Source organism: Nomia melanderi, chromosome 10, assembly GCF_051020985.1.
Source record: "Nomia melanderi isolate GNS246 chromosome 10, iyNomMela1, whole genome shotgun sequence".
Taxonomy (NCBI): Eukaryota; Metazoa; Arthropoda; class Insecta; order Hymenoptera; family Halictidae; genus Nomia; species Nomia melanderi.
The window spans coordinates 13,960,930-13,988,308 of NC_135008.1; the positions used below are offsets into that span (position 1 = coordinate 13,960,930).

The window sequence follows — 27,379 nt, forward strand, 5'->3', positions numbered from 1 at the left end:
AATAATGTCAGTCGATCGTTGACTGCGACCGCAGGAGGACAGTACGGTCGACGGTCGCACGCTATCCCAACACGGCTCAGGATTGGTTAACTCTTCTCCCGTAAGCCCCGCCTACCAGGTGGTCGTTCGAAAGTGTAGTTGTGTAGTTCCTTACGGCAAAACGACGGGCGCTGTGCTCTCTCCAATCGCGAGAAAAATCTGAAATGAAACGTGTCGGCGCGCTAATATGTGACGGTTGAGAGGAACCGACGACCAGGAACGTGCGAGAGGGTGGTTTACGCGCGGGTGCTACCACTTTCGAAGCGTGACGAGGAGAACGAACCGCGTAAAGAAGTGGCAAAGGTGGAGAGCGTGAAAAAAAAATTATAAAAGGAAAATATACGTCGAGGGAAACCTAAGGAAGACGCGTGTGTGCCAGAGCTGCGGGGCCAGTGTGAGAAGAATCCTCTGTTTCGGGGGGGGTTCTATGTCTTTTTCTCTCTCTTTCACTGTCTCTCTACCTTCTTTTTTCTCTTCCCTTCTACTTCTCTCTTTCTCTGTCTTTCTCTCTCCGTCTTGTTACACGTTTTGTTCCACGGGTGGAAATACCGTCGCGACAAGTGTTATCGCGTTGACGTAGTATGAGCTGTTCCGTATCGCATGGTTGAAACGCAAAGGTAACGGAAACAAAAAGAAAAAAAAGTGCTTCGTTTAACCAACAAGGACGTCAGCTGTGTGCGCTTTTACGAGGGGGACGTGTGCGAGAGAGAACCCGCTGCTGAGAGACAGAGAAATGGCGGCGCTGGTGGCAGGTGTCCAGTATGGGTTGTCGTCGCACAGTAATTTTCACGAAAATAAGTCCCTGATCTTCGTGAAGCTCACCGACTCGGCGCAACGTGCCATCGACGACTTCCTTAAGAATCGGGTAAGTAAATCTTAATCGAATCTCTCGTCTGTTCGCTTCGGTCACTTTTCCTTATGTATAGGCTAGGATCGTGAGCTTATGGCTCTTCGCGTGTGTAGGTGTATACGTGTGTGCCTCTACACGTTGTCACGACAGCGAGCGGGTAAGCACGCGCGCGCGTACGCTCACTCGCTCGCTCTCATGTGCTGCGCCTGTGTGCGTACGTGTGTCGTAATGTCGTGCCAAGGAAAGACACCCGATCGTCAACTCGCTTGCCATATTTCGTGCGGAATTTCGTTACACCGCGATTGTCCATTAAAATTATCGTGGCCGCACGCTGGAATCACTATGAAAAGTTTATTATTCGTGACCGATGACAAATGTGTTACGGCTATGTTGTCGAAATCGGTACAAAAAAGATCGTTGGAAGGAACGCGTACGAGGCCACGTTGGCTCGTTAGCAGCTGGTTAGTGGCCGCACTCTTTTTCTCTGTAGCCGCACAGCACGGCCGACAGAAAAATCAAGTGTGGTTCAATCCAAAACGATCGCAAGTGCCCTTTTCGCGAACTTGACTCACCCGACTGCATCGCTACGGTGTGTCCGTATGGTTTGACAACGGTATTACGTAATAAGAGGACTGACAAGGCAGTTAGTTTGTTAGCTCGACTTACAGACCGCTCCAGAATCAAATCGAAAACAACTGGCTTTCCCCCGGTCCCGATAGAAATAACACGATATCCCCGGAATAAATTCCTCGCGAAAGAGTGGGTACACTAGCTTTTCACGCTCGCGCTACGTGGAAAACAGATGAATCATTCTACGTTGATGATCAGTTTTTAGAATCATGATTTTTGCTACTAAGTCTTCTCACGACCATTCTTTTTATCGTTTTCCTGTACCGATGAGTAGGTAATATTTAAAATTATCGACGTGTTAACGTGAAACGGCGACTTCTCGCTGTTTCGTAGAGGTTATGTTTGGTAGACTGTATATTTTTCCGTGTACCCGTGAGACATTTTACTTTAAACATTTTTACTGTACCAAAGTGTTGCTCGTTGCAAATTGTAAATAGGCATGAGGCATGAGAACGTTTGCGATGCTGCAGCGGTGTCTAGACCCTAGAGAATCGCCGCGATCCACGATCGCCCGATTCTTGCACCACCTGGTGTATCCTAACCTCTTGGACGAGATTCGAAAGTAAAGTCGTCGAAGGGGCGTGCCTTTCGTCAAAATATCGGCGCTGAAGCCGATCGCGCAATGCATGTAATCCTTCGATATCGGCGTGTGTCGTCGTCGGCAACGCGTGCACGAGACGATTTGGCGAAACGAAAATGAAGAAGAGACACGGATAAAAGAAAAGAAAAGGAAAACGAAATCCCGGCGGACAAGAAAAATATGTGAAAATAACTATACGAGTTCGCATGGGTTACCGCTTATCATATGTTTTCTCTCCTTTTTTTCTTCTATCCCTCCTCTCCCCGCGTTCTTGTATGTGCTCGCAACGTCGGCTCGTTTCGTGAAGCTTCGAAAATAACCGACGCTGCTTCGTCCAGTGCACAAAATTTCACGACAGACCCGTGGTTGTCAAACTCGAGCGTGAAATTTCCCTTTCCATATGGTGCCCGTCTCGCGGGTTAGCGGTTGATTCATTGGCCAACCGGGCTCGACTTTCTGTGACGTTCGCTTACCATTGACGTAAGACGTTCGTGACGACGATGATTCTAGAACGGTTTCAGAGAACGAAATTTCGATAAATCTACCTACGTGGAACAGCTGATTTGCGCTTATGAACGGGTGATTTTGTCAATAGACGACGCATCGTCTGTCGTTTTGATTAGATTCATAGGAGGAATTGATTATTTAATTCCTCGCCCTTATAGTATTGAATGAGAGTCGCGGCGGGAATTACCAACTAAATTTAGTAAATATCACTAGAATTAGCATGAGTGGGGGAGCGAAAGAATTTTTCTACTATCGATATTATACTTTCAAAGAAAGTGTACCGCTGCAATGAATGTAATAGTCGTTTGTTTTTTAAAACAATTAACAATGAAGTCGCACCTGCGATCGTTATCTCAAAAAAATCTAAAAACAGGGGCTGATGCTCTAAAATTTGGAGTATAAATAGAAAAGTTTGTACAGGGTAATTCAAAAGTTGGAATAGAGAAAACTGATAGTGTTTTTATACAAATATCGTTTGATTGGTAATGCGTTATTATTCATACCGATCAAATACACGCGTTTCACGATGCTCAAAAGGTATCATTTAACGTTTCCTGAACATATATTATAAAATCTGCTAAGAAAATTGAGTTGGAAATTCGTTTTGGATAACCGTCAAGAATTTCAGGCTTTGTTCTCTTTGTTCAAGCACGAAGTTTGTAGAACATTACATAAATTGCCATCCATAAATGTGTTTCAAATTGTGAATACGGTATCAAGCAACTTGACCCAGATTTGCTTGAATCTCTTTAAACTCTAATGAAGAATTCCAATCAGATCAATTTTTGAAATCACAAATTCATACAAAGCAATAAAACATTTTTGATATGATTTTCGAATCGATCGCAACGGCGTATTATCTTATTCCGCGATTAAAATCATTTCTCATTCATGTTTTCTCACGTCCAGATAACTGACTAATCCATTACCAAGTGCAATGACCACCACACGATCTCCGTTTACAAAGAATACACTGACATTACAAAGAAAGAATAAAAACAATAGCTGTCAGTAGATCCGTGATAAAATGTTAAATCCGCGATTGATCTCCATTCTTCCTTTTTTTGCTGAAGTGGCGCACGATTATTTAAAATCGCCGCGGTGTTTTTCCCTCGGATTCAGCAACGACCCGGCGATAATTGAGCCAAGGTTTTGCTTGGTAAGCGCGAACGAGTTCGCACGCGCGCAGCGACGGCTAAACAACCGGCCGCGGCGAAGAATCTGCGAAATTGCACTTGGAATGCGGCAAAGTGTTTATTCGTTCCACATCAGGAAGCAGTCGCATTATGCCTCGGCGTTGGTCGTCTTTCGCGCACCGAGTATCCTTTCGCGCGGATAAATATTTGGTTTGCAACCGCGGAAGAAAACGCGCAGGACCCGACAGTGCGCGTTCCCAAAGATTGTAAACGTTGAAAACAATTCGCTTTCTAGTAATCTTTCTTTAATCGATTAATCGATCCGGTTTCCCGAAGATTCGAGAAACGCTTATTGCACTGGTTACTATCCTAATCCCTGCCCATAAGCCCTTTTTCACGTGAACGATTCACGAATTCACTATAATTCAAAGTGATACGAAACCATGTTTGTCACTTTTATTGACGCGGAAAGGTGTCTCGCTATTGTTTCCGCGAGCGTATAGGTGTCGATCGCGAGGTATTCAGTGTTTCGAATAATGATGGTGCAGGTTCGTTTGCGATGAATCAATCGCTTTAACGAGACCGGGGGACACTGGATTCGAGAACCAACAGAAAGGATGCTATAACCGAGGGGTCTGGAGTAATAAAAGTTGGGAAAATTAGTCGCCGTAACGCGGCTGCCACGTACGACTTCGTTTACCGGCTAAAAACATCTTTGTAATTTAGTATAGTACTTTGGAAACGTGTAGTCTGCGTATTTTGTCCCTAAGTATACCTAGGCTGAACCGTGAGTCACGACAATAATAGGTCATTATACACGAATTCTTTTGGACTTGCGGATAATATGCTTAGATAGGAGATTTAAAACCCCTTGTTTCTGTTTGGGAGGTTATAGTATTGAAATGTTTACAAATGGATATATTCCAAGAAGTATTAGTTTCGGCAACCTGTGAAAATTTTTCAAAGAATATATGAAGATTTAAACTTACATCTATATACTAGAAATAGTTTTTCGTTGTACATCCACCACCCAATTAGAGTCAATATTCTCTTAAAATAAATTTTATTTTCGTCTTGCCCTTCGAAATCTTTTTAACAGATAGGCTTGTCTATGTTTATATAAAAAAAAGAGTTCTACAGTACTTGTTCAATAATAAACTGAACTAAACAAAATGGTTGTGTTATACGAAATATTACTTCATAATTCTAGTATATAACAATGATCACATATTGAAGAATACATTAAAAAATCCTCGGCTAATAATTATTGGTCTTCAGAAAAACCATGAAATAACCATCGGTTATAATATTAATACAAGCAATAAAATTGTATAAAAACCTTCTGTGTTACTGTTAGTCTCCTCCGGAAAACTTTATGACTCGCATACGCGCTGGAATGGACAGTTCATTACTTCCAAGAGAATTTTGTCCTCCAGGGGCCGAAATTCTGAAGGTGGATTGTAAATAATTATCGAGTGGTCTGCTTGCACGAGGAAAAGGGAAAGTCCTGAGATTAGGTAGATAGTTACGATGGATTGGTCGCGGCCGAATAGGACAGGGACATATACCTGTCTATTGTACTCGTTCGCATGCAGACGTCCATGATGGAGTCTTGACATTCAAGGTCAGCATCGTCGTTAACACACGGCTCCCTGGCCTGAATTACTTGATGGCCGCAAAACTGCGCCGCTGCCATCCCCTGTCCTCCTGCCTTTCTTTCCCCGTTCGAAGCACGTTGCGTATTTTCCCCGTTTGCATTCGATGCGATACCCTCGACACATAGATGAACGCGTGCGACACTGCTCCGCAGTATTATGCAACTGCACCAGGGGACAAAGAGATTCGAATGCGCTTGCACGTACGCGCGGGACTCGGTATGTACCTACCAACTCGCCGATCCGCGGACGATGCTTTTCCTCTCCTCACCCGACCCGAACACACTTCCAGGTCTCTAACACGCGGAACACAGACTTCTCTCAATGAGCTAGGAGGTTGAAGTCTTTGGGTTCTTTCATATTAGCACATGATCATTGGACCAGAGATAAACGTGGCTTTCCTCGAGAGTTTTTCGTTTAGTTTTATGGAAAACGATTGACATGTTCATGATTGGCGTTCGTTTAGAAAATTAGTTTCTCGTTTGAAGTATTTTGACTGGAGAGTCTTACTGAACTTTGGAATATTGAGATGTGCGAGTAGTATGATTTCTAAATGATAAGTTGGGTGTTTGCAGGAGATTTCTTATGGTTTGAAATGATTGTTAGAAATGTAATACTGGTAGGGAGTATGCTAAACAGGCTTATGTAATTCATTGCAACGAGGCTAACAAGATTACTGGACTTAGTATGTATTCATTTTTTTCCAGTTGCTTGGATTGTAAGTCTGGGTAAAATGTAGGGTGTCCTGTTACTGGTGGTTCAACTGGAAAAGGGTTAAAGGAATGAAAGGTTGATTCTATCTAGAGAAATACGTTTTTATCGTAGTATCGTAGTACAAATGCAGGTGTACTTGATGAATTTCCAAGTGAGGTTATTTTCAAAACGAACATTCAATTAAGAACACTTTATTATACATTTACAGTTAATTTCTTTCGTGTAGGTAAATTCTTTTTATTGGTTGCACTATCTATATTTAGTCGCGTCGGCATGTGCATTTCCTATTACGTTAAGACAGACTGTATATGCAGTCTCTGCATCATGGCTTTAAAATTAGGTGTATAATAAAAGAGTAAGCATTCCTGGCATGTGGGAAGTATTTACAGTTACGCCTCTGTAATTGTCACAGGGTAGGGACAGTTTCGCGACGATTACTCAGGTAGATATTATCTCCTTTGTGTTCGTGTACGTTATTACCTTTTCAATGCAGATAGAAGGGAATATTTTAGACGCACGAATAATTAAAAATCAGTAATTAAGATAAATTATTCACCGAAGTAACTGGAATACGAAGACGTTGCACATACGTTTGAAACGTATTACAAAGTCAAAGTGATATTATCACATAATCTACAAACGTTCTCGGAATCAACACAAGGCTGTCTCGGTTAAATAATTCTCCATTCTCTATACATTTTTGTTTTATTATCTACAGTGTATCAATAAATAATCTACCCTTTCAAGGTATTCAACCTTTATCAAAACTACAGAAGGGAAGTTCATAATTTCCTAAAAAATCAGTACAAATTTAAAAACAGATCAATACAAAATACTGTATTACATATCGAATCTCCTATAAATATGAGTGTATCAAAGGAATCCACAGTGAATTCGTGTGGCTACTAAAAAAATCATTGTATAGGAGTTGACGGTCGCTAAATCTCTTGGGAGCAGGAAAGATATTTTTCTCTCCGACGATCGAGGGAAGAAGGAACACGGGTTAAGCAACACGCGTCGTGTTCCTTTAAAAAGCGACTCGAGATTCACACACAGGCCTTCCGGGGCCTCGACTCTCCCAGAGGCCAGTTCGGCCTCGGGTGGGTACGTGGCATAACCCCGTAAGAAAAGAGGCGTGGGGCCCCCTTCGAGTAGCACCAGCTGTTCCTCGAAACTTGAATAACGATCCGGGGGAACAGACCGTGGCTGGGCGACGGTTGGAAATTTTACAAACCGAGAATAAGTATCGCATCCGAGCATGATTCGAATTAAGCTCCGTCGGAATGGTCGCTGCCGGTGGCGGTACGTTAGAAGAATCGGCAATTTCACCGACTTAAGCTACAGGCAGGCTGAGACAAGTTGGGAAATTGGGTTTCTAAGTAGTCTAAAATGAAGAGTTGAAATATCAAATATTTGTTCAGTCAAGGGAGCGTGACTCGAGTATTACAACTATATTGTAGATGTTTATACACTCACGTTACACGTGACTGTGTTGAATCACGATAAAATGTAAAATAGAATGTTTACGCTTTGAAAAATTATAAAATTTAAAATTCTATATTAAATTTCGTGTAATTTATCGACACGTGGAATGTCGAAGTCAAATAGTTTTGTCCCTTAGTTTATGTAAGATATTTCTTTACGTTAATTGCTGAAAGTATCATTGATAGTTCATCAGAAAATAATGAATATTTATCAAGAAAAATATTTTCGAACGGTTAGTTTAGTAGGTAGGTTCTGCGTTTCGTCCGAGGATGAAAACCGTTGAAAAAAGAGAGAGATTTAGTAAATTCAATTTCGAAGTTCGTAAATTAAGATGATTTTATTTTGCGCAAAAAGTCGCGGTTTAGGTATAACGTATTTGTAAATAATTTTTTGATTTGTATTGAATTGTTCTTTACTGCATGAGTTTCTTTTGTGGTAGATGGATGAAAATATTAATTTGAGTAATTGCACGATGCATTTAATTTTAGGAGGTTTGACGGGGTATCACGATCGGACAAAGAAGCTTAAAAATTACCTGATAGTTTCATGTGAATCACTAACAAGCGTTCTGCGGGTTGTGATTTTAGCGATGGCATAAACGGTAGTATAATATATCTATAAAAACTTTAATGAATGCGAACGAAGATCTTATTTTAGAAACACGTTCCCATTTAATTGTCGTGTCTGTCAAATACTTGTTAAATATGCGAATTCACATAAACATCCGCAGTCAGCTGCTATTAGTTCATTTTAGCTGACTGAATGCAATTTTAGAACCGAGTAAAAAATAACAAAATTAGGAAAAAAATATTTAATGCGAAAGATATGGATGGAAAGTAGTGGTAGCATTTTATACTGAAAACTGCATGCATTTTTTTAATGTATTTAAATCGATCCCCCATAAAAATATTAAGTTATCCAGAATTTATAGTTCATTCTTATTTTATACAAATTGCATAAATTAAACAAAAAGTGGTATTACTGAACTTTTTGATGTCCTCATTTATTCGCAAATTATTTAATTTCATGAAAGAAACAACCGTTCACTTTTACATACTAAATTACGATCGATATAATCATGATTGATAAGAGTCTACTAGCTTTTTCAAACACATGGTTCGTAAAACACACGTAGCCGTAAGTGGAGTACTCGTAACATTATTTCTCACAGAATGATATAATGCCGGGTTTTCGTTAAACAATGTTTTCGTAGCAGGATGACCATTATTCGAGTTGTTTGGAATAAATATGTATAATAGCCAATCGAGTGAATTCTTGTTGTTCGAATACACCCATAAAATAGATAACGCTTATTCTGTATTCGCAACAAGTTACTTTATTTGTTTAATGAATTTATTTTTATATATACGAAAAATAATACTACAAACATAACACGTCGCAAAATTAACATTCAATGCATATAATGAAAGTAGCTTCTTATTTAATAAGATCTTATTTGAATAAATTCCTCTTAGCTTGATTGTTAGCTCCGAAAACATCGAATACAATTTTATTCACTATTATTATCGTTTATTCGTTATCGAAACGAAAATTTGAACAGCAATATACAGTAACAGCATCTCCTAACTCATTGTATTCGATGTCTATCAACATATTCAAATTATTCGGCCTGTTATTGGCGTCGAATGATACGGGTACGAGCACGAAAGAACGTTCTTGGATTTTTAACGAGCGGAACATTTAGAAAGCGTCGATTTCAACCATTACGGGTGTTCGTTTGGGATGAAAATGCGCGCACCTTTTGCGACGGATTAACAGAATTTCGATAGATCGGCGGAAAAAGGATCGCTATACCGGAATCATGATTATATTGTGATTTCGGTTTTGAGTAGCTGGTTTTCGTGCTCGTTTCTTAGGGTAACCTTTGATGCGTTCCACGCTTGAAATAGAAATCGGCCTTTCTCATCCGAATTAAGTTTCTCCGTTCCGGAAAACTTGATTCCTTTGTGCGGTGGCTTTGAAGTGTATATCGATGAAACGTTGGGTGATTAATCGATGAAAAATATTTGAAATTGTTTCTTCTTTTTTACTTTCATCATAGCGTTGTTTGGTTTTTACAGAACATCTTTTATTTTTGCTAAAATCTACTTTTATAACTTTCATAATTTATTTGTCAATATTTGTCCATTCAATTCATTCAATTGTTCCTATTTTTTTTTCTAATCGAATTTCACGATTTTATAAAAATATTCAATCTTCTATTAATTTTTTATGATATTGCATTGATTCTGAGAGGATCTTTAATTTTATTATATTGATTAGGATATATGAAATATTTGTTTTAATATTATAATTACGTCACATATAAATTCAGTATATTATATATTTCTCAAATATCGTCAATGTATTATTAAATAAAGATAATAGAATGTAATGAAACTGTATGTTGCTTTTAAAATAGAAGATCAAAAATATTTCGGATTATATTATGTTATTACATTGGTTATGTGTATTTGCGCTCATGTTTTCGTGCACGAACGTTATTGAACGGCCATGTGTGCACATTCTGTTCACACCGAATGCGTATCTTACGCAATTGTTGAAATACAACATTGTGTAATTTGTTATTGTTGCTTTGTTTATTGCGTTGCAGTGTGTTTGCTTCATTTATACGCGTATAATTTATGTTCTGCCCACTACGAAGAAGAACGTTAAATAATTTTCCATGATATCGAAACGTTGCAGCGTGGAAGTGAATCATTAAACACTTAAAAACGCATCAAGAGATTCAAGGTCAACATAGAAACTTGAAACTACAACGTATTAATATTTCTTACTATCGTATGGCGTCCAATTTATTTGAAATTTAAAATTGCTTTCACATCATACTGATAAAGTAATCTGTAATGTAACACGAGTTCAGCACGTTATTAGCCGCAAACAGTCATTATTGAAAGTGATAGAGCGGTTTATTAAATTTGCATTAATATTTGATAAATTACTGGTGAAAGGCTCAACGTCTCATTCTCTAAAGTGTTAATAATAGGAACACTCGTGGATGAACAATTTCCATCTTGTAAAGATAATCTCCCAGATTCCCATCTTCGTCTTTTATTGTTTAATTATATTTACTAGAAACCGAGTCTGTTGTCCTTGATAATTCTTCGACCTTTTGATTTCTCGGAGATCCATCATCAGCCCTCGTGCTCCTCGTTTTCAAGTGTTATCAGCCCGATTAGATAATGAAATCCAGGAACATCGTGTGTATAATATATAAAGCGTGAAACCTAATGATCCCGGGCGTAAAACGCGTTCCGGAAATGTAATTACGACCGTCGGTGTCGCTTCACCACGCGGAGTTGCATTTCTTCGTAATCGCTGTACGTACAGCGCGTATCCTCTCGTTACATGTTTTCTAGCTCTAGTCCTCCTGAGAAAGACGTAACAATGGCGTTACGATTCGTGTTACTTTTTTAATTAAATTTTTTATTTATCTTTTCTTCTAAATTTTATTAAATTTTTAACGAAGTTTCGATTTGGATGTATTCGTTTCTTCTTAATTTTACTTATACATCTTATGTCATATTACATTAACACGAACATTAAGAAATAGTATTTTGTTAAAAAAAAAGTGTAATACACATATTTATTAAATTTAGCTGATACCTTTGTCACAAGTCTGATTCGATATTACAAGTCAAGGGGTCCACTTTCACCGGAGTTTTTGTCAATTCTACCAGATTGGTTTTACTAATTAAATGATTTACTGCTTATCCAATTAAACTGTATCTTCAAAGATATTTCAAATAAAATGATGTGCAATAACTAAGTCGTACGAGTAAAAAGAAATTCATCTATAATATCGAATTGCTGTGTTCAACGAACTGTTACATAAATCTCGAGTCTCGTATAAATTCAATCATCTTGCTCGAAGATTATCTACATTCTCGGTTGAAATCGACGAGTCCAAGCTATCCATGCTTTATCCACAGTGTTGGATAAATTATGTATGATGGTGAAAGTGACCGGCGAGATCCATCAGAGCGAGTGCACAATTCGGGCTGTAATGTCAGTGGGCTCGAAAGTGACTTCTCGGTATCTCGAATTTTCGTCGTGCATCAAGCAACCTGATTACAATGAAAAATGTTAACCGGATTTAAGAACCGCTCGTGGTTGCCGGTGTCTTTTCTTCCTCGTTCACGAGGTCAACAACGCCCGCTATCGATAATAAATCGGATCGATGTGTGCCCTTTTTCTCCCTGGGCATTAATCGGCCATGATGATCGACTTTGATCAGTCGCGTGGCAACATTCGATCGCGAAACTTTTCTCGCGAACTATCGGAGCAGGAGGAGCTTCGGCATGACAGATTCGAAAAAAGAAAATGCGCTCATATCCTCCGCTTACGCGGTTTTCGGTGCGAGAAATTAGTTACCGGTGCAACTGACGGATATCCGTTTGTTTAGATCTTGAAAATTAGCACTAAAACTACCGCACAAGTCAAATTGACCCATCTGAGAATTTGTATTTTACGAGTACTTAACACGTTGAATGCCATGGGGGTCACCTAACCGTGCCCGGTGACCCCTAATCAAATCGAATTACTATAGTTCACTCAATTAAACGATGATTATTTTAAAACATTTCTATATTATAAATAATGTTATCTAATGCGGTGACATCAGCTAGGCGAACGTTCAAAATAATAATATTGAATCAAATGATTTTATTTTTTCCATTTTGTGTATTTTGCTACTTGAAATCGTACGGTATTCTATGTGTTAAATTATGAAGCAGTGTTTGCAAAAGATTTTTAATTAAATCCCCGTATCTGCACAGATATAAGACTAGGAGATCTCTCGAATGTCAAGAAATGTATTGTTCTAATTTTTATAAAAAGTTAGAAATAAGTAAGTCACTCTGATTACTCTGTTGTTTCAGTGTTAGGGGTTGAAAAATAGATGATTAGGATACATACTGGTGCAACTGCATCAATCAGAGTCGACGTGAACATTTAGCAAATGTATGTATGCATATTTGGAATGATATTACGCGTCAGGGAATCGAGGTTGTGCGTACAGTTACGCAATTAAACGAAATTAATGTATGCAAATTGATTGACGTTCAGTTCTATCGCGTAACAGTGTACACGAGGCAAGGAAACAATAAAGAAACGTTTGCCTGAACGGTCGATAGGCGATGTTGGAACTTCCACAATTACTTTTTTCCTTCACGTGGAAATTTTATGGTTGTACGGAAATTGTTCCAAGAATATTCTTTGCGCGACACATGCTTGATATTCCTCTAACGTTTGATAAAGAAGATATAGCAAATGTCTCGTATTTTTTTTATTAGCGTTCACTATTTTATTTATGGTCACATACGGTTTCTAAGTTTTGACGCTGTCGTAATAACATCGATACCTTCTAGTGTAAAGTGTACAGAAATTTCAGGTTCCTTCTTTTAATTAGGCTGTTCAGTTCTTATCGAAGTATCGAACGGAAAGAATAAAAGAGCAACTCGAATAACTCTTCTAATGAGTCCATTCTATTGCTTTCTTAACCGACAGAATTCTGCATGATATTTAATTATGTCCCGGAAACATGGAAGAAAGTTCGACGGCGAGGCTACGGAGTCAGACTTTGTACAGGTTTTCACACAGCAAAAATCACCGTTATTCTATCGTTAATAGAAAGCGAACTTCCATGTGGTTTTGTGGTCGGAGTTGTAATATCGTTGGAAAAGGCATCCCCGGGGCTACGGACGAAAAAGGAACATTTATCGGCATCAATCTCTGCTCGCGGATTCACGAATCCATTTATCCGGCGTGACTGAAGTCTCCGATGAAATGTGTTACGTTCTCAGTAAAGAAAAAAAAAGAAAAAAGAAATAGTTTTGTTCCTCGCGAGAAGTACGAGGTTTTTTTTCGACGACAAGCGAACCGTCTCACGTACGGAGAAACGATTTTTTTCGGCGAAACAGCAAGCCTCGTTTTCACCAGGAACGAATTTCGATGAGAGCGGAGAAATCAGGGGTCTCGATACCACGAGAGCGGAATTCACACGGCGACTCGCCGCTCGAATCGTTTGATCGACGCGATTGTCCCTCGGTACGCGTAAATTCGCTTGATTCGCTTCGAATCGGGACGAAAAAAAATGAAAGGCACGCTCGGAAAATGGCCTTTTCGGATCAACGTGCTATGGATTGATGTAGGGGCTACACCGGATACTGGATAGTCAATTTATATCCTTTCACTGTATTCATGTACATTCTTCATATTGCGTTTCGTTTCGAACTCGACAGAGAATCGCTTTTATACTGCAAGATGAATAAAGGAGTAGCATTATTCTTTTATGACAAAATTCAGTTTACTTTGACATTTTTTTCATCATTGTGCTCTGTGAATGGTAGTTTGAAAAATAATTGTCACGACAAAGAAAATGCACAGGTTTCGTAGTTTCGAAGTAACTTCTTAATGCCACTTTCGTTAATTTGAATGGACAGGATCGTTTGAGGAATACGAATGTGTAACCAGAGTGCTGCTTCTCGAAGGAAATAATTTTCAATTTCTAATACTTGCACGGAAGAGACGGAAGTACCGATGAAGTATTGCAAGCAATAACCGACCAGAATTCACGCAAAAATTCAATAACCGAAATGAAACTTGGCAACTTTGAACCTGTCGGATATACGGCAACAGATTTCGCGGATGGGAATTCGATAGAGACGTTTGGAAAATACAGCAATGATGGCATAGGGGACTTTGGATACTTTCGTTTCATCTCCCGTTCCAACGGGGCGACTTTTATTCCGTTCGCAAGCCATGCGCGAAAAACGGGGGCATCAATTTATATCGAAGTCGGTTGCGGTTCGATGCGTTTTCCTTGTTTTACGTCGGCCCGTCTGAATCAGTTCGAAAAAATTACGGGAAATACACCAGATATTTTTTCGTCCCCTTGGCACCATTCGCAGCACTTACTGTTGGTTAACCAAAAGTGGTCGACGCGAGAACATCATGTGTATTTCGCTGATCACTTCCTGTTTGCTTATAGTATTATTATAATCGTTGAGTCGTTATCTTTCTGTACATAGATGTTTAGTAAACGGATTTCTTCACTTAAATTCTTTGAGGTGTATCATTTGCTATTAAATTGAGAATGCTTATATCAGCTAGAATGATGCAAAGCTAAAGAAAAAATTTAATAATACATGTTACGTGTAGTGCGTTATTACGAACTCGTTAAAAATGTAAGGGAATGCAGTTTTATGCACTTTTATTTTTTGTAAATGAACGTCGGAAATTATCAGTGTACATAATCGTTTGCAATTCATTGTCAGTATTATTCTTTGAAACGCTACGATTCTATACTACCGATCACGACAAGTGTACTTAACCCTTTGAGTGCTGTGGGCGCATATATTCCTTTTTTTGATCTTTTTAATCTCACATGTGCCGTGATTATAAATATATGTGATCAATATACGCGTTTCTTGGTATTATTGAATTTGATGAAACCGAGGAATTACAATATAATTACAGCTGAATTAATTGTATAAATTAACATAGTTCATCGATTTTTAGATGAGCAGAAAAATATTCCGTCCACTCGGAATGTTTCGGTTAGAAGTATTCAGCACTCAAGGGGTTAATAACATTTATTGTTAGAGTACTTTCGAGAGTGCAATGATTCTTGTAAGTAACGGAAGTTTGATAGAAATATAAATGTAATTAATACAGTAGTTAAAAGTGTACCTATTGTTTAACATATAAAACGGGAGAGAAAATAAGTTGCCACTTCTTTAGTTCCCGCTTTATCGAAGCACCGAGGGAAGAATAAATTGTCCGTGCAGGCATCGTCAAATAAATTTCAACGGAAAGGATTAAATTATCCTCGGAATGCGTCTATTTACACGCGAGACACGGTAGCATTGTATCAGTCGCAGCTCTCGAGACTATAAATTCCACGTAGCTGACGCGTAAAAGCGTCGAGAAAAAGGTGTAAGCGCCGCGGCGAAGAATGCAGCCGCAGAACTTCTTCCCAGGGAAAAGGTACGTTGCTTTTATATTCCCGGACGGTTAGAGCCGCGAATCGGTTTTCTTGGAAAGCCTCTTTTTTTTATATCATCTCAAGCATGGATCGTAGATTTTCAATATAAACATAAAGTAATTACATAAATATTTACTTTCTCTTTAACGAGTGATTGATTTCCTCTTTTCCTTCGTATTATGCGTATCGCTAAAAGAGAATGTTTTTTAGATACTATTTCTTTCATACCATAATTCTATTTACACTAAAATACCGGTGATATTCTACATGGAATCAATTAAGAATTAAATTAACAATTTGTGAATGTACATAATTGGATCGAAGTTGATTCAATCCAATTAATGGAGAAGACTCACCTGCAACTTGATCCCAATATATACAACTAACCTTATTAAATTCATTTATACGTACACTTCTATGAAAATAAATAATATTCAACTACTTTTGCCATTCATTTTAGTACTGATTAACTATTCATATATTCGAAGTAAAACTAGCAAAAAAAAACTACGTGGAGGAACAACTTCTTTACATCTGTTTTTCATAAAAAATACTTTTCTTTATATCAAATAGACGATATGTTTAACTAAAAATGATTAACAAAAGATTCAAACGAAGCCCTCAAACATGTGAGTCTAATTAGACTCGTGTACCGAGTAAACCGACCTCGGCACCAGGGTATTACAAAAATATTTCGAGTGTGCCCGTAAGCTGTTTCCAATCTTCACGAATTGCCGAACGAGAGTGGATCAAGTAGTTCAATTAAGGACGGTAGCCGCGTAACAAGGTCTTCGATCAACACAACCGGCTTCCGGTCGAATCGTTATTCCCTACTCGGCTTGGTTCGGTTCGTCAGGCTTTCATTTTCCGTCTTTTGTCGCTTTTTTTTTCTTCGCATCGCCCCGGCCTCGATCCGTTCCCTGCGATTTCGGCTCGATGATCGTTCTCGCACGCTCAGGTGGCTCGGGCTTCGACGACACGTACAGTGATGCTCACTTAACACTTTCGACCCTGATACACATAGGTGCCACGAACATTTTAAATTACCGGGAAGCTAGAAAACCCCTAGATAGAGGAAAATTATAGCACAGGGGGATCTTTGCTTATGCAGGCATCGCTATAAGTAATGAGTTTGAGCCTTTTCCACTTTTAGTTTGAATACAACATGTATCGTGAAAGCTTTAACACTACTTCCATGGAAGGTATCAAAAGACACTTTTTGAAATTTTAACTTAAAATCATTTTCTCAGTTTAATTATTTGTCATCAATGGAATTTTTGACATTTCCTATAATTAATTGTATAAGCATTATTGGAAAAGTCGAAAAGTCACTTCAGAATATACGATTAAACTTGGAAAATAAATGTAAGTTAGAATTTTAAAAGGAGTCTTTTGACATCATCGGTAGAAATACAACTGTGCTTGTTAGAAGTACTTTAACGTTAATAATTGATTAAAAAGAAAAGAATTTGGTACTTATTCTACTCGTTACATTTACTTCAGACGTTAACGATTGATAATAGAAAAGAGATATTTAATTTATATTTAAGAAATATAAATAATATTTAGATTTGTCAGATTTAGTTTAAAATTTTTATCATGAATCTGACATGATATCATAGGGCAAGGGGTTAAAGACTCAAACCTGTCGCTTGTAGCGATACCTGCATCGCCGCATCTATCAACGTGTACGGGAGCCTTAAAACGTTAAACCTATTGCTGCTAGCTTTCTGCTTCTTATTTTTACCCTTTCGCTGTTCGAACGAAACCGAAGCACGCGTTCGCTGCGAAACTCGAGATCTGCGATACAGCCGGCGGCGCGCTTTCTTCCGACCTATTATCACCGATCCTCCGCCTGTTTTTCACCGGTTGTCTCCATCTGGCGAGGTTTGATGGGATCGTAACGCGATTGAAACTTCATCGAGGAAGCGTCCTTGCAGCTGCGCCGAATAGGGAACGCGCGCCCGCGAGATTACCCAGTCCTCAAGGACGCGGCACGCGAATTCCTGTGTAATGGAAACCGATATAATGGCTTCCGGGAGCGGTTTTGCGTGGACGAAAGATTGTTAACGCGTATCGGGGTAACTTGATCGTGGATATTGCGACAAGATTGCTTCAGATAGAGCTAACCAGAATTGTTTTGTTAAAGATTATATTAATATCCATTAATTCATTTTGATTAATTCCATGACCTACGTGACTCCTTTATCTGATTACAGTTGACCGTTTCACTCAAAATAATGCATTCACCTTGGTACATACACCTGTAGGAGTTGTGTCTAAAAATGTTTAATAACCACATTGTGTTATCTATCTTTTATACGCTAAACATTCTTGTATGCTCGATACGCTGCTCTGATGAATAGTTTCAAATACCTTTCGAAAATCGGAAGTTCCTGTAAGAAACATTCTCTACATGTGACGTACAAAAACTACAGTTAAACAGAGATTCATTTCTATTACTTACAACTTGAATGCACATCCACACGCAACACAAATTTATATTCATCCCCGTCCTATTAACACATTGTTGACTGGTCACGAGTTAACTCGTGTTCGCACTAACATTGGCTATTTCAATTTTTGAAGTGCAGGACAGTGTAGAATATTGCAAAAGCAAAATGTTAAAATTTATTTAAAAGATATGCCCGAAGTTTTGTTTCAATTCATTACATACAATAAAGATATATTGAATCTTATTCAGATTGTTTCACTTCCGTATTTAATTGCGGAATAATAACCGGTGACATAGTATAGCTTCTGCGTAAAACTGCCGGTCAACAATGTGTTAAAAACGATGGTATTCCAACCAGAAGAGATACGAGAATATTCAATACTCGAAGATATGGTGGGGTTATGTAAATTCAAATTCCGCTTCAAAACTCTCACCACGAGTAAGAACAGTTGCGACACCGTCCACGGTAAGGAAGTGATCTCTTGACGAAACTGATAGCACTATCAATTAGTCCAATCTGTCCGACAAACCCAAGATTTAGGTCCATCGAACCATATGGTAAGTTCGCTTCCCCTCGGAGTTATTCGCGCGCACAGTGGCAGCAGCCGTCGCGGCGATTGAACGGAATGGAACGGATAATTTGCTAAGGATATGGTAACTATGCCAATAAGCGAAAGTACACTGCGGGGATAGGGGGAAGGAACGAGTGGAAATCGGGTGATTCGATTGTGGGAAGCGTGGATGGACGGCCGTCGATCGAAAGCTGCGATCCGCGGGAGAGTTATGCTGGTCGGACGTCTCTCGATCGTTCCGGGAGAAAAAAAGGAAGCTCGGTGAAGGGAAAATGTCATTAATACCGCGATACGGTCGCTGCGTGGCTCGTGTGCGTCTCGCGCGGAGTTATTCGGTGAGCAAAATGCTTTCTCCGGCGGAAGGCCTGCGAGAACGTCCTTTCTCTCTAAGGACGTCGGCCGCTGGGAGAGACCGTTTCAAGGTCGTTGCACAGGAACATTAGACTATGGATTGATGCTGTGAAAATCCGTCTTCTCTTTCTCCTACAATTATAACATACTTCCGACCGTTTTAACCCCTTGCTATGTAATACTCTGTCAGACTCGTGGAGATTTCAAACGGAATGCAAGTATACATATTAGTCAATTCTGTTGAATTTAAATTTAACATTGTTCTGTTATCGATTGTTACGCGTTGGAGGAAATATAGACGTAGAATATCTTGAAGTTGTTGAATGTCTCTTTGTTTTGGGAAATTATTAACCATAAATTTCTTACGGCAAGGGATCAGTCTAATTTCTACGAGGAATATCCGAATCAAGAATTTTGAAATTTTGATGGATTCTAGTTACCTACTGGCACAATACAGATTTCCTGCTAATTTTTTTGTCTAAAATTCTAGTCGCAAAGGATTCAAATCTTGAAGGAATTTGAGTAAACCGTAGACTCGTTCCAGTTCGAAAGTGAAATCGTAGTTTCGAAACCGAGAATCTTTCAGCAAATCAGTTTGTCATTCCAGCAATTCGCAATAAATTCCGGGCTCAAATTTTATTTAACTCACTTTCGACACGGTCAATACGAGAGAATGCGAGGTAGAGGTGTTCAGAAATCAATGGGGAGATACGAATAGGAACCTGTGGTTCGTCTAACGTGACGATTAACAGAGTTAATTAGCACGACTCTGATCAGCTCGACGTTATTTATCGGGCCATCATTATCGAGCAAAGCGATAGTCGTTAGACGACCCCACCACGCGCTCTTCATCATAAGAAACATAATTATCGAACCGTTTTCATGTAACACTAGCCAGCTAGAGTTACGTGGCTCAAGTGTAAGCCGCCGGTAATTGCCGTGCCGCTTCCGGTTTGAACGAGGAAGGAGTGGTTTAAAAAGGGATTCGGTGGCTAATTGTTGACCGAAATTCTCCTCTTCGCCTCCTGGCCGCTTTGATCGATGCACATAGTAGATTTTCCCGTTAGAAATGCGCGTGCGGTGAAATAGTTTCGCCAACCACATCCTTACCTCCATTATCAACTGCGTGTTGTTCACGAGATGATCCCTGAAAGAATGCGAGTCTGATTGGTCAGCTTTCATCTTGTCTCATGAGATTTTCAATATTAACTCCCTATTTGTCAATACGGTTACAGGTAACCAATCAAAACCCTAAACAAAATCTCTAGTGAGAGACTTCTCTTGTCCTTGTGCCATTTCGACAGACATCAAGTGATCTCCCAATAGTACGTATGGCTGTTGATGAGACGCTTACAGGATGCCTATAGGACAAGGGGTTAACGTGTAACCATATGGACGAATAGCAAATTAGTATTGAAAATAAGATGAGAAGAGATGAAAACTGACCAATGACGCGCATTTCAGACGCCAACTTTCGTGTAATGGTCGGTACGTCTGACTTCATCGCATTTCGTTTCGCTTATATTCTTCGTTAAGCGACTCGGCCAATATCGTGGACGTGCCGAAACTGAGGCGCCACTGTTGCCATAACTACCGAGCCGAGCGTTGCGAATGGACGTCTCCCCTTGCCCCTGTGCACTTTTAGCTTGTCGATCGATGCTACAGACGTAAGAGGCAAACTGAACAGCTTTGTAGCCGGCTGAATGTTGACGGTGTGCGGTCGCCGGCAGCATCGGCGATCATCGTGTCGTGGTCGTATCGATGTTACGCGAACTCCCCGCGGCTCTTTTTCAATAATCGTCCCGATCGAGGTCGTACGGGAAAATAGCTGCGGTTTCTTGTGCACCGTACCGAGAGAATTTTAATCTGCTCGGTAATTAGGAATTCTTGGAAAACCGCGCGACAAGAAGACTTTCCGTCCGATCTCTTCCTCGTCCTCCTTTGCTGCTACCCTCGTTCCGATCGCGGCAATTTGGTTTCTATTTATCCTGGTGTAAATATGGTAGCTCGCGCTCTCCTGGAAACTAATTGCCGGTGTTCTTTTGACGGGTTCGTAATTAATGGGCTGCGGATGTCCGCGGGGAGTTTCTACTCCGCGGAGTAATTTGCGCGGGCTTGAATCAAGGATTTGTTTGCTCTGTTAAAGATTCGGTTTGTGTAATACGAAAATCTTGTTAATCTCCATGAAAAGTTTTGATGTACCGAGGTTCCAGCACTCTCGTTCGAATTCACTGTCTCGAGTAATTACTTATTTTGAACGATTAGCTATTATTTCGGGTCGTGCAAGCGGAGAAGTTCTAATTAACGCATCGAAAACGAGATATCTCGTTTCGGATGCGCGTCGGTGGTTCTGCGTTATTTTCTGAATTACGGTCATTTTCCTTTATGATTTATCGATGTTTTCTCCGTGGATATTTTCAGTCCGTTTTCAGGGTTTAAAAGAGCAAACGAGATTATACAAATTGTTCAATTAGTTATGAAAGTTTATCTCTGATTTGAAATTCATATTCTTGTCAGTACCGGAGAACTTTGTTGCACAAGGATTTTCTAAATATTTATTAGATCTATTTAATTACCGTGTAACTGAAAATGAGTTTCTTTTAGGTATACGTTTGTTTAAGAAAACAAAAACGCTGAAGTTTTCAATCGTTTGATGAGAGCCATAATAGTGAATTGAACAGCAGGGAATTCAAGCTATTGAGTTAAAGGATTTCATGCCCCTGTGCGTCGTGACTGTGTCGGTCGATTCGCAGCGGCGCAAGCCAATTTCCGAAAAACTGATTAAAGAGGCAATGTTGTTAGGCTCACGAACCGTTCCAGTGGCGGTAATAAAATTTCACGCGTAACCCTGGATTAATATCAGCTTTGCATTGCTTTTGGTAATTCACTTAAGAGGCGCAGTAGTCCCATACCACCGCCGTGTACTGATTTCTTGAGTCTGGATCATTGAATTGCAGCGTCTATCTTTAATTATCACAATCAACCGCAGCAACCTACATTCGTAGAACGTTCTGTACATCTCTCGAACGGAACAGTGAAAATAATCTAAAAATAATATTCGATTTCATTAATTTAGTAAAATTTCAGAAATGAAATGCTTCTTGAGACAATGTTCAATTGTTTAACTGATTTGCAATCGAATTTGAGGGAAGATTGAAATTTTATAATAAAATTGAAATCTATTATTTTTAAATTGATAATTAGTAGGAATTAGGAATAGATAATTAGGAATAAATGCTGAGAAAGGATTTAAATTATATAATTGAATTTAAATATCTGTACTATTCACAAGTATATAGAAATATTAACATTAAGATGAAGTTAAGGTAAAATTGAAGTGTTCATATGAGCATATGATAGTAAAATAAACAAATCTGTTGAAATTTGAATTTACTCGATCGTCTCTGTGCAATAAACGTACAGTGTTTATTGTGTGGATTTTACTATTCATATGATACACGGACCACGTATTGTGTACTTAGCAATTTCAGACTAAAATTGAAATATCCATAAAGCGTATAATTCCTGGCATACGAGAATTTAGTGGAGCTGATCTTCATTAAGTTAATACTTCGCTAATAATGTATAATTAAATATCGATCGCCACGCGCGTGACCACACACACCGGCATACATAAATTGCTCTCGTTTGAAGAAATAAAACCGAAGTGTTAAAAATGATGGCGAATGCTGAATATTAAAAGGCTCATAATTGCTCTGAACCGTCCTGAAGCGAAGCGGTTCGTATACCTTCAATTAAAAAATCATTCAAACGTTCCGTTTCTTTTGATAAACGCTCTCATTTCCATGGATTGTAGTTGGTGCACACAAAATGATTCATTGTGAATAACATGAACTTTCTTTGCTTAGAGCAGGGAAACGACGATCTTTAATTACGCGATAATTATAGATCTATCCTAATAAATTTCTATCCCTTTTTTCCATCATACTTATACAATAATACGTCGAGCAATTTGACTCCTTACTTTTAGTCTATATTGTTACTAGGTTTGCAAAAGTCACTTTATACATGATTACTTACATTCATTAATTGCAATTTCAAACCTTCACATATCTGATACCATTTTATAAGTAGACTCGAAACATTATCTGTGCCCTCAAAAGTAGTACAATGCAAGATTTAATAGAACTAAAATTCTTCATTTTCTAGTATCATTAAAAACATCCAGCAGGCAAAGGAAAGAGAGAAAAAGAAAGGAAAGTAAAAGTATAAATCCGTAAAAACCATAATCCGCGATCTAATTATAAGAGGAGAGGTTAAAAAGCGAGACCACGAAAAATCGCATTCCAAAGGGTTCATTTCATCAAGGAGCATTACTTTCTACCATAAAGAACGCGGGTACGGGCAGACAGAAACTATTCCGATTATATAAAATAAAAAAGGAGAACCAAAGAATGTTCGAATTAAAGCTTCTCTGACGCAGGACTGCGATTTCACATGCCCGTGAGATCTCGTGACGAGGCACGGTTGCTCTCAGAAAACGAACGCACGTCCGATTACGTAAAAACGGTGTGTTAAACTCTTTCGTAAAATTAAACCATTATCGTACGCGGAGAAAGATGCGTTTAATTGCGTCGCTCTTATACAATGATGAGTCTCTTGCTGACACGCGGCCGGCTTTCCGTTTTTCCCGACTGAAATTCCTGTGGGGTATAGTCCGTCTGATGGTTAACACTTTGTTGACCGTCATTTTATGTAGAAGCTATCCCATGTCATTGGTTATTATTCTGTAATTTAATATGGATGCAAGACAATCTAAATAAGCTTCAATATATTTTTTTTATACATAATGAATTGAATTGAAACTTCGGATATATTTTTTATATAACTTTGAATATTTTGCTTTTGCAATATTCTACATTACCCTGCGCTTCAAAAATTGAACTAGCTAATACAAGTGCAAATATGAGTTAACTCGTGACCGGTCAACAATGTGTTAATATGACGGCACTGGCGTAGACAGAACTTCCGCTGTTTTTTGTTTATAGCTTTCATTGGTTATGTGTAATCGTACCCATGAACACCAAATTAGCATCAGAAATAAAATAAAAACAAATGAAAACTCCGCACGTAACCCTTTCTCTTATATCAAGTCAAACTCGCGATGAAAACTTTCAATCGAATTGAATAAATCTAAATGTTATCTATCAATTTTTCGTATAAATAAAATATTACTTGCCTAGTTTCGATCTTTAACCTTCAGAATATTTGCGTGTCCAAAGAGAAATGCAGAGTGTGCAAAACGGAGAACGACTATGGTCGCCCGTAGTAGCGGAAGGGTTAAACCCAGATTCCTCAGCCTAATCATCAAGTGACAGACGGACTACACTTTCCTCGTTGGCGGCTTCATTTCTTACAGATCGGACGCGGAACATCGCGGTTAACCCCGATCAATTCACGTTTCTTCCTGCTTTCGATGGGAATAGGACGCGTCCAGACACGCTTGAAGAAATTTCGTTGAGATGATTTACGCGTTAAGGCCACGCCGTGCCGCAGCTCTGAAGGAAAGTCACGGTTCCTGTCGTTCGCTTCGAACACGATCGGCGCGCGCGTGTTTCGCCGCCACTGACCATTCACTCCGACATTTTTGCGTCGCGGAAGAAAGTTCTTCGTGTTCAACGTCGATGCGATAATAAGAGAACACGAGCGTTCGGTCTCGAACGTGAAATCCTATTATTCCCGAGGATTTTCTGAAAAGCCGGTCGGGAGCCGCGTTCTATTCGATGTTCGGCAGATTTTCTTCGTGCCGAGCGCACGTGACAAATGCCGATCGAATCGAAAGTCGAAAGTTTCCGCGTGGTCGGGATAGACCAATCACGTAACGCGTTTCCGTGTCATCGACTCCTGAAGCACTTGTACCGTTTCAGTGTCGTGTTCGACACTACCAGTGGGGAGATAATTTGAGTTTTGGTTACTTTAGGTTTACAACAGGCCTGTCCAATGATAAGCAGAAAAAACAGGCAGAAAAATGTGCATATGTACAAAAACGTACATAGCGAAATGCGCACATAGAAAAAAGCGCACAATGTAGAATACGCAACTGGTTAGACAGGCCTGGTTTACGGTATCGTACTGGGTGTTCTGTGACTAGAAACACACACCAGGTGAGTTCACATAATGTGTGAAAAATAAATTTAACTCTTTGCACTTGAACGTCTTTTACTCACTGTAAATATTAATCAGTATATAATGAAATATCGGTAAGGTCTTCGCAACATAAACATTTTATGTGGTAATGTGTTCCACAAAATTTGATATTGAATGTGATATTTTATAATTTTGGTGCATCGAATTAAATGATGATTGAAAGTCGTCTTTCGAGTACAAAGAGTTGACTTGTGTAATACAAATTTACTAATATTTTATCTCTTTCTGTTTTACAATCAGACATTGAAAACGAATAATTTATTAATCGTAAAAAATCGGTACATAGCTGTTTCCTCTAAAATTTAAGGGTTCCGTATATACTTCAATTTTCTTTGGGAAAGATTTTAGCTACTTTAAAAGATTCTCGTTAAGAGTTAACAGTGTTAAAACTGATTGATACATAGTCCGAGTTTCTTCACATTCGTTTCTCCACGCTGTATCAGCTAACGTTATCCACAGGATATTAATCTCGCGGGACAATAATAGATATCCTCGCGTCAGGAATCGCGTCGTCCTCGACACCGCTGCAATAAACTTTTTTTTCTCTCGCCTTCTTTTTTCCGCGTGACGCGACAGTGATCGTTAAGAGTCCTCTCCGTGCGTTATCTGGGGAATTCCTGTGCTATTTATGGGCGGTTTACAAGAAACTCGTGAGCAACGTGAAAACAGGCCCTATTGAGTTTGCATTTGGTGTGGTATAGCGGAAAATCTGAGAAACAACAATCGAGAACCGTGTTGCTAATTATTAGACAAATGAAAAGATTACCCAGAATTATATCCTTAATAATATTTCAAAAAATCGCTGAAATCGGTGATATTTTATCTTCAAGAAGCGTGAAAAATATTTTGTTAAATATCTTTGAAACAAAGGCAAAGCGACGATTACTTTTATAGGTGATACTATAATCTACTGTTAATTTAGATTTTATGATATTTTTGATTGCTATCTTTGATTTCGGAACATAGAAAACAATGATAATTATATAATCAGAAAATAAAAGCACTAGAATCAGAGTAAATATGACGCAGAGTTCTTAACACTAGGTGTACTGAAATTTATTGTACAGTTTATTCTATTGTTTATTTTATTTCTAGGAAAATTGATATTTGTTTGTTTAGATCTTGGAAATTAAAGGTTCGGAAAGGGGCAATTAGGATACATATTCCTATAAGTACATTAATGAAAATCGACCTAAAGATTTGCAAAATTGAATATGTGTCAAATTAATGCTAAAACTACTGAGAAATTAGAGTGACTTATTTCCAATTTTTTATCAAAATTAGAACAATACATTTCCTGAGATTCGAAGAATTTCCTAGTCTTATATCTGTACAAATACACAAACTTAACTTAAAATCTCTCACAGAATCGCTTTCATAATTGAAGTACTTGCAAAATAAAAAGTCTAAATTGAGGCAATTTGAGCAGTACGTTAGATTTAGTGTTAACGCGTTCAGTGAACCTAGTGTTAAAGGATTAAAATTGTACTTCCGATAACATATCGACAAATCGTTCAAATCGAAGCGGACGTTCGCTTCGTAAATGATCACCGTTACTTTTCTGCTCCCAGAAAATGTTTGCCATTCATGCACTTCGGTGGGAGAGTAAGTTCTGGCCCCTGTGAATATAACGATCGTGCTCGATCGGTGGCTTGTGCCATTTCACGAAGAATTCCGTGTTGGGTCGAAGATCGAAATGCCTTTCGATTATTCTTTGTTCAAACGACAAAAGTGGAGGATCCAGCACCGTCAGAACCCGATTGCGAAACCTTGTATCGGGTGTTAGAATTGAATAACAATTAACTACATTCGTTGCTAACTGTCGTTCAGACTTATCTATTCTCTAAATGGAGTTTGTTTTACCTTCATAAAATAAAATTTTTAGACTTTTAGATTCATAGAATTTTTCTCGTACCTAACTTCGATGAACATTTTAAAAGCATAGTTTCATGAAGTTTTACTCCTTGTGCATTCAAGACTCGATAATTATTTAAATTCTTGCCAACTTTATTCCTCATTATATTATTTTTAATAAATAGCACTAACTATATCTATATAGATTAGATTAACAAGAAGTTGATCGCTGGTTTTTAATTAGGAGATAAGATTATTCCTTATTAATAATTTATTAAAAAATAAGAAACACTATCTCTCTCTCCCTCTCTCTCTGAGTGAAATATAATCTCAGATAACGGTAGACGCTGCATAATTTACTAAATAAAACAATAA

At 38.7% G+C, this 27,379-nt stretch overlaps 1 protein-coding gene and 1 long non-coding RNA gene across 3 annotated transcripts in view; one reads left to right on the forward strand and one right to left on the reverse strand.

The window, feature by feature from the left end:
- Su(Tpl) (Suppressor of Triplolethal) overlaps positions 1–27,379 on the forward strand; it is a 177,805-nt gene continuing 150,426 nt past the window's right edge. For both annotated transcript variants that reach the window (XM_031980606.2, XM_076371510.1), the window contains exon 1: positions 1–904. In XM_031980606.2, the coding sequence (XP_031836466.1) occupies positions 773–904 (132 nt within the window). In that variant the 5' untranslated portion in view covers positions 1–772. The remainder of the gene's footprint in view (positions 905–27,379) is intronic.
- On the reverse strand, positions 472–1,575 carry LOC143174994 (uncharacterized). Its single transcript, XR_012999547.1, has 2 exons — positions 1,462–1,575; positions 472–1,220 (listed from the first exon to the last, which is right to left on the reverse strand). It is a non-coding gene; the product is annotated as an uncharacterized LOC143174994 (long non-coding RNA).